General features: G+C 42.4%; 1 protein-coding gene across 1 annotated transcript; it reads right to left on the reverse strand.

The window, feature by feature from the left end:
* Positions 1 to 3728: 3728 nt before the first annotated feature.
* On the reverse strand, positions 3729 to 13594 carry LOC131514002 (DLA class II histocompatibility antigen, DR-1 beta chain-like). The gene is made up of 6 exons (XM_058733489.1): positions 13425 to 13594; positions 8323 to 8592; positions 5619 to 5900; positions 4853 to 4963; positions 4376 to 4399; positions 3729 to 4075 (listed from the first exon to the last, which is right to left on the reverse strand). The coding sequence occupies exons 1-6, from the start codon at positions 13522 to 13524 to the stop codon at positions 4062 to 4064; spliced, it is 801 nt and encodes a 266-aa protein (XP_058589472.1). The 5' UTR covers positions 13525 to 13594; the 3' UTR covers positions 3729 to 4061.
* Between the last annotated feature and the right edge of the window lie 1623 nt (positions 13595 to 15217).

Consider the following 15217-nt stretch of genomic DNA (forward strand, 5'->3'; position numbering starts at 1 on the left):
CCAGGGACTGTTTCCTACGAAAGCTGGATGTAAAGACAATATGTGTCGCAATGTCACTTAGATCATGATGGATTTCTATGTTTACTCTTTTCTGTCAATGTCCTCTAGTAACTACTTAAATTACAGAATTGGGTAATTCCCCCTTGTAAAACATTTCTAGTGTTTTCCATGGGTTAAACACGGCACAGCCTTCAAGGAAACTAAGCCATGACCTTCATGCTGGCATGCTCCTCAAAACAAAGTAAACGAAGATACGGCCTTCTACAGCCTGGCCTTTTATGGTACAGCTTTCCAGGCACAGCACAGCACAGCACAGTATTTCTGTTCATATCACAGGCACACATTTATAGCCAAGGTTTCAATGGAGAAGCGAAGGGACACTAGCATCCCTTCTCCATTATCTTTGAAACTTTTCTGGAAAATATATTTTTCCTTACAAAATTAAGTCTCGGCATGTTAATTTCTAAGAGCAAACAAATAATCCTCTTCCTCAGTTGCTGTTTTTAATTGTAATTGGGTTTATAGCTGCCATTTAATACTCCCTGTTAAAAAAAATCACAAACTGATGCTTCCCCTCAGCAATGTATCATCCTTTATGAGGAAATACTTTAAAATACTAACACTCTAGGGGTGCCTGGGAGGCTCAGTTAGTTAAGCATCTGACTTCAGCTCAGGTCATGATCTCACCACTCCTGAGTTTGAGCCCCTCTTCGGGGACTCTGTTGTGACAGTTCAGAGCCTGGAACCTGCTTCCAGTTCTGTGTCTCCCTCTCTCTCCGACCCTCTCCTGCTTACGCTCTGTCTCTTTCTCTCAAAAATAAATAAACATTAAAAAATCTTTTTTAAAAAAAATAGGAACATTCTGATAGTACCAAATACTATAGTTTCCCTGCCTGAAATTGTTCCAATCTATCCCATCTAATATTTCTTTCTTTCCAAAGAAAATTATTTGCTCCCATCTTTCCAATGCATCAGGTGAGGCTAGCCCATCTCTAAAAGGATGAAGCATGATTTGTCTGAGCGTATCACCGTAATCCTGTGGTCCTCTCAACATGTGGGAAGTAGGTCTACTACCTGAAAAAGGTATAGATCACCCTTATAAAAGCATACAAGAGCAGTTCCCTTTTCCTGCCTTTGGAAATTATGAGATGAAATGAAGCCTAAAGCTGCTACCGGCATCCTACTACCATTTCAGGAACACTGACAAGTGGTGTATGATAAGGAGATGAGGCAAAAAGTCCCAGAATCACTTGTGACACCGCTGGCCTGATGAATTGACCAGTCTGGAGATGAGGTACCTTGGGTCTATCTGCTCTGTGAGACAAGTAGTTAAAGAAAAATAAAGTCAATTAGATTGGGTGTTTCCACTAGCAACACAAAGCATCTCCACTGAAATACTCCTGCCATACATTTTAATTCTATATTATAATGTCACACCATAGGTCTCAGATAAAATGAGGCAATTCACGTCTTCATCTTAGGGAACAAAACGAAAGTAAAGCTGCAACCCTGGGATCAAACAGAACTTATCCCAACCATGTAAATATTGCATACATTACTGTTAGCTTATTAAATTCCCAGGGGATGATAACCTGTTTCACACAAATAGTGCATAATATATGACTGAAATATACATAAACTTTGAGTTGGCTTGAAATTTATAGCTGTCTCTGATCGTGGAGAAATTGTCTGAGTGTCTATTACCTTGAAATAAACTTCTGAATCTGGTGTCTGCTCTTTAGGTTGAATTTACATTTGACACTGACTCTTCAGACAGAATATGATAACAGAACTCATCATCTACATAAACAATTTCCTTGCATTTCTCTGAAACTTTTCTAACTCTTTTATATTACTGAAGCCTATGAAATTTAACTGTATATTGATTTATAATTATGATTCCACATTGTTTTATGCAAGAGACACAAATATTTGGTTTCCTTGTCTAGTTTGTTCCCATCATATACTCTCTGTCACATTTCTTTCATTAAATTGGGTTCATTTGTATATATTGTGTAAAGTTTTATTACATAAAATATTGCCAATTCCTCACTATTAAATAAGAGGGGTGCCTGGGTGGCTCAGTCGGTTAAGCCTCCGTCTCTCGATTTCGACCCGGGTCATGTACTCATGGTTCATGAGTTTGAACCCTGCATCAGGCTTCACGTGAGCCTGCTTAAGATTCTCTCTCTCTCTCTCTCTCTCTCTGATTCCCTGGTCCCCACTAATGGCTCGCTCTCTCTAAAAGAAATTTTTGTAATTAAAAATCTATCAAATAAGACACTTCCAGAAAAGTCCAGCTTTCAATCCTTTTCCCTTCAACCTATTCCCTCATTGTGCCCAAGAGGCAACCATTTTTTAAAAGTCCTTTCATTGTCATATATAAAAAAGTAAATAGACTTAATAGATGATGGAGAAAGAGATAATGATAGATGGATGCAGATAAATTGAATTGACATAGCTATGTATTCCTGTTCTCTTCCTTGATCCTATTACACAAAATGTTGTGTGTTGTACAAACTCTCCTTACCTGTACAGAAGTGGAGATTATTGTAAGCAAGGGTTATTTTTTTTTCTTCTACCTACATAGTATTTCACTGTTTGTATGCACATCAGAGTATTCATAATTTCCTTCTTTGTTTCCCAGCATTGCCTTGGATTTCTAAGATGAGATCCATACAGGATGTTCCCGTACAGACAAAACATTTGCTTACAATCCGAAAGGCCTCAGACATACCTCTTTTCCACTAGAGTTGTGGCTTTGTCCTGATGATCTAAGGGGAAGGATGGGGAAGCATGTGTCTTAAGCCAAAGTGTCAGCATGCCACTGATGTTTATCTGAGACACAGAAAGCGATGGAAGTGTAGATACAGCCCACCATCAGGCTAATGAAAGGGGTTTCCACAGGTTTAGAGACTTTAATATGAAAAATCAAGGCGAAAGATTTATACGATTTGAAGAGAGGAAAAAAAAAAAAAAGAGGTTAGAGTGGGAGAGAGCCAAAGCATAAGAGACTGTTAAAAACTGAGAACAAACTGAGGGTTGATGGGGGGTGGGAGGGAGGGCAGGGTGGGTGATGGGTATTGAGGAGGGCACCTTTTGGGATGAGCACTGGGTGTTGTATGGAAACCAATTTGACAGTAAATTTCATATATTAAAAAAATAAATAAATAAATAAATAAATAAATAAAATAAAATAAAATAAAAAAAAATAAAAAATCAAGGAAAGGGGCACCTGGCTGCTTCAGTCAGTGGAGCATTCGACTCCTGATCTCAGGGTCATGAGTTTGAGCTCCACATTGGCCGTGGAGCTTACTTAAAAATAAAATGAAATAAAAATATGAAAAGTAAAATAAAAAATCTGGGAAAGGAAACAAAGTGAGTACAAAAATTCTGTGGGTGTCATATCATTATAAGTTAGTGGATTTCTGATATTTTTTCCCCTCTCTTGTGCAAAGGGACTTCTGTGTTTGTCTTTGAGAACACACAGGTGTAGGACACCAGCGTCATATGGGCCATGAAGCTCCATTTACTAGCTCCTGAAAATACGCCTAATTACAGAATGGAAAAAGACCAAGTATAAAAGGACATGATACAAAGATACCTTCCAGATCCACATTTGACCCAAATTCTGGAATATAAATAAAAACCAATATTGTAATTTGTTGCAATCCTCCCTTTCTCCCTTTTTTTCACTACTTCTTTTCCTTGAAACTATATGAAATGGATGATTGTCACTCCATGTTTATTTGAGAAAAGCTGATAAAGACACATGAACAGAGGTGAGTTCCAATGTAAAGGAGGCATTAAGGGCTGAATACACAGGGAGCTGGGAGAGAATGAAGATAAGGAACTTCAGTCAGTACTGGGGCTTCCAGGTCAAGGACGGGGTGGAGGGAGCCATCAGGGAGGACAGGTTCTGCAGGGTCACTGAACCCAGGGCAAACCAAATCCTGAGAAAACACTGTGTTTGTGGAAGCATTCGAGCCAAACAGGAAACGTTTTCACTGTGTGAGGAAGCCTGAAAAGAAGGTTCTTCCTGGAGTGTCAGCATCTCCACTTCAGCTCAGGAGTCCTGCAGAAGACAGAGCAGAGTGTTGTTCCCAGACCCACCTCCACAAGCAGCTTCCTCTCCCCTCTCCCAGGGCCTCGTGTTAAAACACCACAGTAAGAAAAAGAACATATTCTTTCTTAAGTATCCTGATCTAAAGCTATTTGCAGTGCAGGCCTTTTAGTAAGTGGAGAGAAGAAGCTTCAGTTAACTGCCTGAGTAGAAGTCAGATCCAAAGTCTTTGACATTGTTTCTGTCTTTTCACCTCCACCATCTGTTCCAGGATAATCAACTCTATCTCTAAAGAGGGTCAAAGAGCATTACCTGTTGGCTGAAGTCCAGAGTGTCCTGGGAAAGAAAAGGGAAAACATACATTAACAGAGACACAGGTAAATCTGTCCCCACATACAAGGTCCCAACCCCAGACCCACCTAACACCACAACCCACATTGCATGATGCCAGCGGGATCAGAAAGGGAGAGGTGTGGCCTGTGAAGTTTCTGTCACACAAATCTGTTGTGGCTTCATTAGCTTTCATAGCTCTTCCTGATTTGGCCCAGGACCCCAACCCAAGATATCCGTCTTGTCAACTTCTTTCTTATCTCTATAACCCATAACCTCTTATGCTGAAGCACAGTAACCATGGACCCTTGCTTTCTGGATATCTAGGAAATCTGAGGTCACATGGGGAAGGAAAGGCATCCTACAAGGCCACTGGTCCACAGGGAGTTTATGCGATCAAAGCTGTATTTCTCTCCCACAAGGTCTATAGGGAGGCCCAGCTACCAACAGGTGCCTTACCTTTCTGATTCCGGAAGTAGATGAACAGCCCCACCACCAGGAAGAGCAGACCCAGAACAAAGCCCCCGATTCCACTCAGCATCTTGCTCTGTGCAGATTCAGACTGAGCCCCTGAGAGAAGAAGCAGCTTTAATGATTTTTACCCCAAATCCAACTCCCCTGCTGGAGACTCTGGATTGAGAACTTTGAGAATGAGGAATGAAGCCTGCCCTGGAAGAAATAGAGTAAGTGGCAATTTCTGGGGGGAAAAATTTAAATCCCATTCCATAGATACAAGGTTTAGGTATTGAACTTTTTAAATATCACAACTTTGACAAATCCACTACTTCAATATCTATGGATGAGGAGCTCCTTGAAGTTCAAGTAACTTGTGCAGGGTGACCGAGCTAATAAAAGGCAGAGCCAAGGGGCGCCTGGGTGGCGCAGTCGGTTAAGCGTCCGACTTCAGCCAGGTCACGATCTCGCGGTCCGTGAGTTCGAGCCCCGCATCGGGCTCTGGGCTGATGGCTCGGAGCCTGGAGCCTGTTTCCGATTCTGTGTCTCCCTCTCTCTCTGCCCCTCCCCCGTTCATGCTCTGTCTCTCTCTGTCCCAAAAATAAATAAAAAAACGTTGAAAAAAAAAAAAAAAAAAAGGCAGAGCCAAGATTGTATTCCCCTCCTGCCCGGAAGGTCCCTATACAATGGAGGATGTGCCAGAAGCACAAAAGGCAAAGCAAAGTCCCCTCCCTGCTGGGTGAGGAACTTATGGGATCAGAAAGCTTCTCACTCCAGTCCACGGTGAGAGGGCTCGTGCGACTTGGATGCTCCACGTGGCAGGTGTAGACCTCTCCACTCTGAGGAACTGTTTCCAGCATCACCAGGGTCTGGAAGGTCCAGTCTCCATTACGGATCAGGCCTGTGGACACGACCCCAGTCTCCTCCTCCTGGCCGTTCCGGAACCACTTGACCTCAATGTGGCCTGGATAGAAACCATTCACGGAGCAGACCAGGAGGTTGTGGTGCTGCAGGGGCTGCGTCTTCGAGGGGAACACGGTCACTGTCGGCTCAACTAGAAGACAAGTGGTAGCGGGGCTAAGTGAGGACGACAGAGTGAGACTCCCTGGCTGGCTGCCCTCCTGCCTCCGGTCTCTGGTCCCAGGCTGCATCTCGTGCAGGCCTCCCTCAAAGCTGGCCACGTGGCCCAGTACCAGCCAGTCTCATGAGTCTTGAATTCAATCCTGACAGTACGGGTCCATTAAGTTTGAGAGATTTGAGGAAATTTGTGGGGTTTGTTTTTCATAGTGAGAGGTAGTTATTCCTTGTGGAATTCTTTGTTTACACATTTTGCAAGGGATATAGTGTCTCAATTAAAAGCATGATTTCTGGAGCAGGCTGACTGAACTCAAATATAGGCTCTGCTACTTACTGATTGATCCTAGAAGAATATTACATTCCTCTGCACCCCAGCTTTCTCCTCTATCGAAGAAGATAGTAATACTTACCTCTTACAGTTCTGTGAGGATTAATGCACCTAAAGTGTGTAAAGTGATAATTGGATTTTAGCCTTCAGTATGTTTTAACTACTTATTATCCTTGTTTAATTAGAGAGAAAATATGATTTAAAGCAGTCTGGGTAAATTGGAGAACAGCTTGAGGTTGATGGGGAAATAGACTATAAATCCTGAGAATGTTACAATTACACCTGAGAACACCCCAGAAATTGTTCTCCCCTGGGAAGCAGGAAAGACAGAGGTGATACTCTAGCCTATTTGTTTAATTTCAAAAACAGTGTGCGTCCTGAAAGATCGGGAAAGGAATGAGGAAACTCATTGATTTTAAAAAGTTCTCATAATTGCACTCAGGTGATCAATCCTTCTTCTTTGCGGTATAAAAAATTATTATTATTGGAATTGTTATCATTTTCTAATTGCTTCCCTTTGAAAGCTGACATTTGAGTTCAAGGCACAGTTAATTCCTAGCATGAAAAGTAGTAAGCAGAAGCAAATATAAGCCACAGACTAGAGAAAATGCTGAATCAACTATCAACAAAGCATTAATAATCTTATGCATAGAGAAGGCCTAAAATTACTGAGAAAAATACCGGAATCCCCAAGATAATAGGTAATTTTTACATGGGTAACAACAATTAGCCAATAGATATATGAAAAAAATGTTCAAGAACTTTAGAAATCAAAGGAATATAAATTAAAAATTAAAAAGATATAAATTTACAACCGAGTATTTGCAATATTGGGAAAAAAAGATCTAACAAAGGGGAACGTGAGGTGAATTGTTACAACTATATAAAGAAATAATATGCAACTCCTTAAATACTTTCATCATTATAAAAACAGTAACATCAATACATTTAGTAACAAAATTATAATTAAGATACCTGGTTTCACAATCATTTCAAGAATGTAAGAATACATACTCTAAGAGAACAAAGAGCGGGAAGTTGAGACCTAAAAGAAGCCCCAGAAATATCAGGAGGGTTTGGGGAGCCTGGGTGGCTCAGTCAGTTAAGGGTCCCACTTGGCTCAGGTCATGATCTGGCAGTTTCTGGGTTCGAGTCCCCGGGCAGGCTCTGGGCGACAGCTCAGAACCTGGAGCCCCCTTGGGATTCTGTACCTCCCTCTGTCTCTCTGCTCCTCCCCTGCTTGCACTTTTTCTATCTCACCCTCTGCTCTTCCCCCATTCCCACTCTGTCTTACTGGATCTCCTTCTCAAAAATTAACATTAAAAAAAATAGAAATGTCAGAGGGACCTCAGAAGTCGCCCCAAATCTTCAACGGTTAGTCTGGCCATTTTCCTCACTGCAATGGTAGCACATACAGACACAGGCACACGTATTTCAGGGGCTTCAGAAAAAGAAGGGTGAGTGTCAGGAACAGAAGGTGACAGGCCTCCTCACATCTCCCCGATCTCTTAACTTTCCCCTCCCCTCCCCTCCCCTAAGCCTTCACCCCAACCAGGACACCCTCCACTTCCCTCCCCAGGTCTCCAACCACCTGCCCAGTGTGCCCTCCAGCTGGAGCTCCTGAGCCCCCCTCACCTCTGCCTCAGGGGCCACCAAGGATGCCCGATGTCCCCTCCTGTTGCCTCCCCCACACCCACTCTCTCCACACGCACTGCCCCCCCTTCCCACACACTCATTCTCTGTCTACCTCACTTCACAGGGCACCCCTCCCACACTGTCCCCACAGCCACACAAGGAAACACGACACTGTCCCCACAGTCACTCATGGACACAACCACGCCCTCCCCAGAGTCACACAGGGACACAACCACGCCCTCCCCACAGCCACACACGGACTCACCACACTGTCTCCACCCCACAGACACAGCACACACTCCCCGACGTCGCACTCTCGCAGGGATCCCCGTGACGTGCTCTTGCTCAACACCCTGTAGGCTCACTGGGACCCAGTCTCTGTCTCACAGTCGCACACGCGCAGCCCCGGCCGCCCCAGCCCCCCTGCCCCGCTCACCTCGCCGCTGCACCATGAAGCTGTCAAGAACACCGTAGTTGTGTCTGCAGAACCAGTCCACCGCTGTCCGCCTCCCCTCCATGAGGTCCTTCTGCCCGTTCCAGTACTTGGCATCAGGCCGCCCCAGCTCCGTCACCGCCCGGAACTCCCCCACTTCGCTGTCGAATCGCACATACTCCTCCCCGTTATAGAAGTGTCTCCGCAGGTACCGCACCCGCTCCGTCCCGTTGGTGAAATGGCACTCGGCCTTCCACATATTTAAGAAATGTGCTGTGGGGACAGGGCGACCCGGTCACCTGTGGGCTCCTGGAAGGCACTGACGCCGCTACCCCTCGGGGCTCCACCCGCAACCCCAAACCACCAGCACCCACGGCTCTTCTCTCCTCTGCCGGCGGGAGCTGAAGGAGGCGGGGAGATGACCCCTCTCCTGGGAGCCTCTCAGGGTCACTGGGTTCCGGACTCAGAGGCGGACCTCCCATCCTGAGGATTTGCCCCTCACTGCCTCCTTTTGGAGACCTCCTCTCCACAGACACCCACCTCCCTCTTCGCCTCCCACAGCCCTTTCCTGGCACCACACACGTCCCACCTGCGTCCCCCTCCCCCACCCCCACTCAACACTTGGTCTGGGCTGAGCTGGCTCAGGCCCCTGCGAACCCAGAGAAGGGAAACACCCCCACATCCCCTCCACTCTCGGGTTAAAATTTATGGAAAGTGATGGACAAAACCCAGCCAGGCAGGGCTTTATTTACCTGGGGGGAGAAATGTCACAAGACAAGCCTGCAGTTCTAGAGCAGAGGATAACTGGACGATCTTTGTTTCCTTAGGGTGCCAGACAGGTGGTCTCGAGGGGGATGTTTAGGATGTGACAGGAAAGAGTAACTAGATGTGAACTAGTGGGCGTGTGTGTGTTTGATAATTCAGGGAAAGGTAATACAATGTGCAAAATCTTGAAAGAATTGATGAACTTCCTCAACGAAATGGAAAAAGGGAGTTCACTGAAGCACAATGGGACAAAGGAAGGCAAAAGGTTAGACTGGAGAAATCACGTGGAGCTGGCAGTAAAAGCCTTACAGGTGATGTTGGGATTTTGACTTCATACTTCACGTAATGGGAAACTACTGAAGAGTTTTAAGGACATTAAAACCATGACTGCACTACAGTTCCTCAAGTCCTTACCTGGAATTTTCAAACTCCAGAAACCTAAGAAACCAGATCTTTTTACAAGTTTTGATGCCAAACTCTTTTGCCAAATCTAACCTGATGAGGTAAAGGGTCAAACATGTCAGACCTCTTATTGGTCAGTCAGTCACATGGGCTTCTGGAGTTTCAATATATAAACACACACACATCATAACATATGTACAAACATGCATATACATACATATATATACATATACATACATGTATGTATATATTTTGATGTTTTATTTTCTGTTTAATTGAACTAAGAAAAATTTTTTATTCAAGTGGAATTGACATGAACATTTTAAAAATAGTTTAAAAATACCTGTGCTTTTAAAAATGAGACAAATAAAAGGAGCTTTTGACATTATCAACAGAACAGAATGTAGCATTTCTGCACAAGTTTGATGCATTGTACAGAAAAATACTTGTGACAGTCACAATTGATGACTCATAAGGCAAGCTGTTGAAAGTTAACAGAGATGCTGATGATCAAGAAATCATGAAATCTTATAAAACATTGCATAAGGCAAAGAATAAAAGATGAAGATCTCGAGCTTGCATTGACTGAGTGGACTCAGCGAGAAAGTGTTCAATCTATGAACTGTTGATCTTATTATTTTTTCTAATAAAATAAGCTAAACTACACCACAAAGACCTGAATTGGAAGGTAAGTGTGTGTATAAAGGGTAAGTCTAGAGGTTTTAGAAGCAGCAGAGTATAAACCAGTGTTTCCAACATCAGTACTCTTGACATCTTGGATGAGATATTTTTTGTGGGAAGCCTGTTCTGTACGTTGTAGATTGTTTACTAGCATCATTAGCCTCTACCTAGCAGATGTCAGAAAAAAGCCCCAAGTGACTACCAAAAATGGCTCCAGACATTGCCAAATGTTCCCTGAAGTCCCCATATGAGAACCACTGTTACACCACTTGAAAAATCTGTGGTAAAAAAGCCAATGTTAATTCTATGTCAGCTGAGAATTACACTGAAAACTTTGCCAATATTATATCTGGTAAAAAAAAAATGTTTGATACTGAACAAATTTATTTTTCTGGAAAAATGGCTCTTCACTGAGACCAGATTCTGAAAAAAAAATTCATACTGCCTAACAAGAGAGTATCAAAAGTTACTATGAATTCCAACCAAAAGATGATTGCTCTTGGGTGTGCTAATGCTTCAGGCTTACCCAAATCAAAGTGGGCAGACACTGGAAAAAGCCAAAATCCAGGATGCCTGAAAGGGACAAATATTTTACTTGTGCATTAGTTTTCAAAAAAGATAATATGGATAACCAGATACATATTTTATTTGGTTCAAAACCACTTTGTATCAATGGGCTTCGTTCATGAGACGTAAGCTGGACTGGGAGAAACCTGGAAGTTAATTGTCCCTGTATAATTGTTCCACATACTGTACTCCTCAAATTCTTATAAAAATTAAAGCTTTGGCTTCTAATTCTCCCCCTGCCCCACCACCAAGTATGACATCTATGTTGCAATCTTTGAACAAGGAATTTTCTCATCCCATGAAGATCAAGTATAAAAAATTTTTAAACGCTGTTCTTGATGCAGTTTACAGAGGCCTATGAATCCACATCTTCTGAAATAAGTTAATGGCTAGTGTTATGACAAAGCTAATATTTAATAAACCAACCTGAAAAACTGCCTAGCAAGACTTTGGGCTACATCCGAGTTTGCAAATGAACTACCAATTGAAGACATCGAAAACTGTCATGTGATGAATGAGAAAATATTATATGACACTTCAATGTATGTAAAAGTTTATCTAAATAAGTCCAAGGAATAAGATGTACACTTGAGATGAGCACCAGTTAGCGTATAGAAGTGCGGAATCACTACACTGTACATCTGAAACTAACATTACGCTGTATGCTAACCAAATGGAAGTTAAATAATAACTTTAAAAGATATTCTCTGCCTAAATGTATACCTATAATCTTAAACAATCAAACAAACAAATAAGTCAAAGGTGCTGATCCGAAAATACTGAGCACTGATGATGGGGTCACACGGGGCATTCCCTGAGTGATGGAAACATGGTAGTGGTGACTGAGAGCACTCCCCAACTTGCTCCCTACACTCCAGCTTCTCCAGCCTTCCTTCTGTCCCTTGCACTCAGCAAACAGCTTCCCGCACTTGACCTTTATCCTATTTTCTCCCCCCTACAACACTTGTCCTGTACATCCTTCATTTGGCTGGCTTCTGTCACCAGTCATATCTCAACTCAATGTCACTTCCTCAGGGAGAGCTCCCTACACACTTGAACTGAAGTCAGGCGTATCCAATTCTGTCTGTTTCACAACCAGGTGTATTATTTTTCAGCGTACTTATTGTTGTCAGAATTTTTGTTGTTATTGTTAAATGTTTACCGGGCTTTCTCCTCTGTCATTACATAAAATCCATGATGGTAATGATCTTTAGCCTATTCAAATAGAATTCACTGAGCCCAGAACAGAGCCTAGTACATCATAGCTGCTCAGAGAAATGTCTCTGATACAATGGATAAACACAGGGCTCCGAGAATCAGTCATTGTGAGGATCCTGGAAAGCAAGAAGGGGCTCAGGTCCAACATTCTTTTACTCTGATGATACATTATATCTCCTCCACTTCCTGTGAGAAATTCACACAAACTACCTCCTTCTCCTTCTACTGTTGGAAAAAATATCACAGGTAAAGAAAAGGTGATTTTAAGAAAAATCTCATTAAGTTTCAGCTCATCCCGTAGATCTGTGATAATGCTGAGGTCTCTGCATACACTGGGGATTCACAGTAATGGTGACAACATGGCTCGGGAAAGAATAGGAACTGGAAGTGGAAACAACCCAACATGGCTATTAAGGAAAAACAGAAAACATGAGGAATAAACCTATGCCATCTGGGGACATCACCTCAGTGAGCCAATATATTCCCTTGACTTGCATTTTGGCTTTCAGTCCTACGAAATGTAAACACCTTCACGCTCTCTGTACTCTGCTCAGGGTAGATAGTTGGAACCATATGAAAATACTGATGTTGACTATTTTTGGGTTACAAAGCCATAATTGCATATAATTTATCCTATACTAGTTGAATCCCTTCCTGTGGGCTCAGGCCACAGAACAGAAAAATGCAGGAGAAATGGACACCATAAAAAGGTTCAACATAGATTCATAATGAAAAATTAACTTGTGCCGGGTTCTCAGAAGATATCTTAAGTTCTTTAAGACTCCAAAGAACATCCCATACGTGCTTCTCATCTAAAATGTCATTTCAAGTACTAAGGATCTCTGCTGTACCTCCAGGGTGAGAAATAGAGATAAAACTAGCGCCAACTTTGGTCAGAGAACCTTCAGTCCAGGGATAAAGGCCTTGTAAACTTTGAGGTGCAGGAGAAAGGAAAGGAGATAATGGGAGAGAACCCTTGATACAGCCTCGCATATTACAGAGAGGCACCAACATAACTAATCCTGTGAAGACATAATACAGGGTCTTCTAGGAGACACCTTTCTAATTCCTTTTGACTCTCTGTCCAATTTTCTGAGAAACTTTCTTATTTTCTAGCATAACTCAACATTATAAAGGGAACTGCTTGATGGGAATTAATTTGAAATCATTATTTCTGAATCTTCTCAAGACCCTGAGGGAATTAAACTCAAACCTGGAGAGTTTTGACTGGGGAAGAGTTGAGAAGAAATGGCCTCTATATGTGGAGGCCCCTTACACAGCTCTTATAGAGAGGGCAAGCATTCGGCCTCCTCTTGTTTTGGATAGAATTGGGGATCTATATGATAAAGGTGGGCCATCATTAAAGAAAATGTCACAATTTTCTAAGGCACATGGCGTGGACACAGTGGCAAAACTGATTTCTTTCTTTCCCCCCACTCCACAATAGCTCACCACCCAAGGAGTGCACTTACGTGGGGTGTCCCTGGCCCAAGCCAGGGGAGGGCTCAGCACCATCAATATCAACATCAGAGCTGTCATCCAGGAGCCTCCCAGGAAACACAGGCACACCATGCTGGAGAACAGAGAGGACGGGGGACAAGGGAACAGGCAAGTCTCAATGAGAACTAAGACCCTCCTTTAGCCCCCTCCTAAATAATACCAACCAAGGAATTTGTTTCTCTGCTCCTGGATTGGGTAATGTAGGTTTGACAACCAATCTGCATCACAGATGTACTGCATCATCAGTTGGTGGTCAGAGATTCAGAATCAAGAGCCTCTTCTGAAACTCTGACTTCCTTCATTGAAAGGATTATTTTAATCTAGTACTTGAAAGGTTTCATCCAATGTATGTAAAACATTTGATTGGGCCCCTATTTTAAGCCAGCTGTATGCAGGGCAGTTATGTAAACAAAAGTTTGAGTCTTTTAGGAGTATTCATGTCTCTCCAGTGAAGACAGAGTTGTTTAAAGTATGTCTGAGTGATTTTAGGAGCTGAGGGAGTGGAGGGACGATGATTGCAAATGAAGAAACCTTTTATCTGGACCTTATTGCACCCATCAGTAGTGTAGATTTGGGGAAATTACTTAACCTTCACCCTGAAATGAAGGCATAGCAGTCTTTCTCCTACTTGGATAATGGAAAGTGGTGTGATTCTCTGGACAGCTCAAGCAAGGAGCAGCATCTCCTGGTAACTGATGACATGACAGAATTACACCTGTTGATTGGAGAGTATAATCTCTACCTCCTTATGGGTAGAAAGGCCTCTGATAAACTAAAGGAAATGGGAATTTACTCACAACTTAACCTGAGTGAAAATGCTTTCAAGTTTGTCTGCTGATGCTGTCATTGAGTTGGAGGCACCTCCAGAATTTGCATAGAAAAAGGGGCTCAGAGAACATGATCTGTAAGGAATGAAGGGTCTTGAAAGTTCCTTTGTATAGCATTTAACCTAACAAAGTGATAAGGCCACTGTCCAAATCAAAGTACGCAGGGGGCTGAGGAGAGATCAATAAAGGATTCAAACTCAACCTCTAACATAACAGCTCTGCTTAGAAAAACTTTAATATTTTATGTGGAAAATGTGTTCAATCCACACTCCTGGATCACACTCTGATTTCCTCTTTTTATTGGGAATTTTTTCCCTTTATTATGTTCCCTGCTCTTATTATTATAATACCTTCTCCTGCTTTATCCTAAGGAGAGAATAAGAAGCTGGTGCTAAAGGATACATTATAGAGTGTCCATGAAAGAGAACACAATGGAAATACTATGAATCACATTCTTTGATGTCAACATGTAGTTTTAAATATATATATTTCTACCTTTAGATAATTATTATGTATTATATTAATATAAATGTAATATCTCAGATTCAGAATGGACTTTAAAGGACAACTATCTTTCTAAAGTTCTGCATTAACTCCCAGTCTACCACAGTCTGATCAGCAGTCCTTGTTTATGGACTAGTGACAGAGAACAAACCACGTTGCAATAAAAATGACTAATATTTACTGAGCAAATCTTGAGCATTTTACTTTGCACCCAGAATTATACAAGAGCTTTTTATACACCATATTTATATTTAATCCTCACATCATCTCAGTGATTTGCATACCCTTTGCATCCCTACAGATGCAGAGAATAAAATGATGGGTGTATGTTAAATAAGTTTGGCAAGGACACAAGTGGTAAATGGCGCACTCCAGATTGAGCGGAGCTATATGCGAGTCCAAACTCAGAAGGCCAGCCATTGCATCACACCACC

The sequence above is a fragment of the Neofelis nebulosa genome, chromosome 6 (assembly GCF_028018385.1).
Source record: "Neofelis nebulosa isolate mNeoNeb1 chromosome 6, mNeoNeb1.pri, whole genome shotgun sequence".
NCBI classification, from domain to species: Eukaryota; Metazoa; Chordata; class Mammalia; order Carnivora; family Felidae; genus Neofelis; species Neofelis nebulosa.

Coding starts and splice junctions, on each gene's coding strand:
- LOC131514002 (XM_058733489.1), bottom strand. CDS start 13,524: ATGGTGTGCCTGTGTTTCCTGGGAGGCTCCTGGATGACAGCTCTGATG. Junction 5,901..8,322: donor CTTCATGGTGCAGCGGCGAG/GTGAGCGGGGCA, acceptor CTTGTCTTCTAG/TTGAGCCGACAGTGACCGTG. Junction 4,964..5,618: donor CCCTCTCACCGTGGACTGGA/GTGAGAAGCTTT, acceptor TTCTTCTCTCAG/GGGCTCAGTCTGAATCTGCA.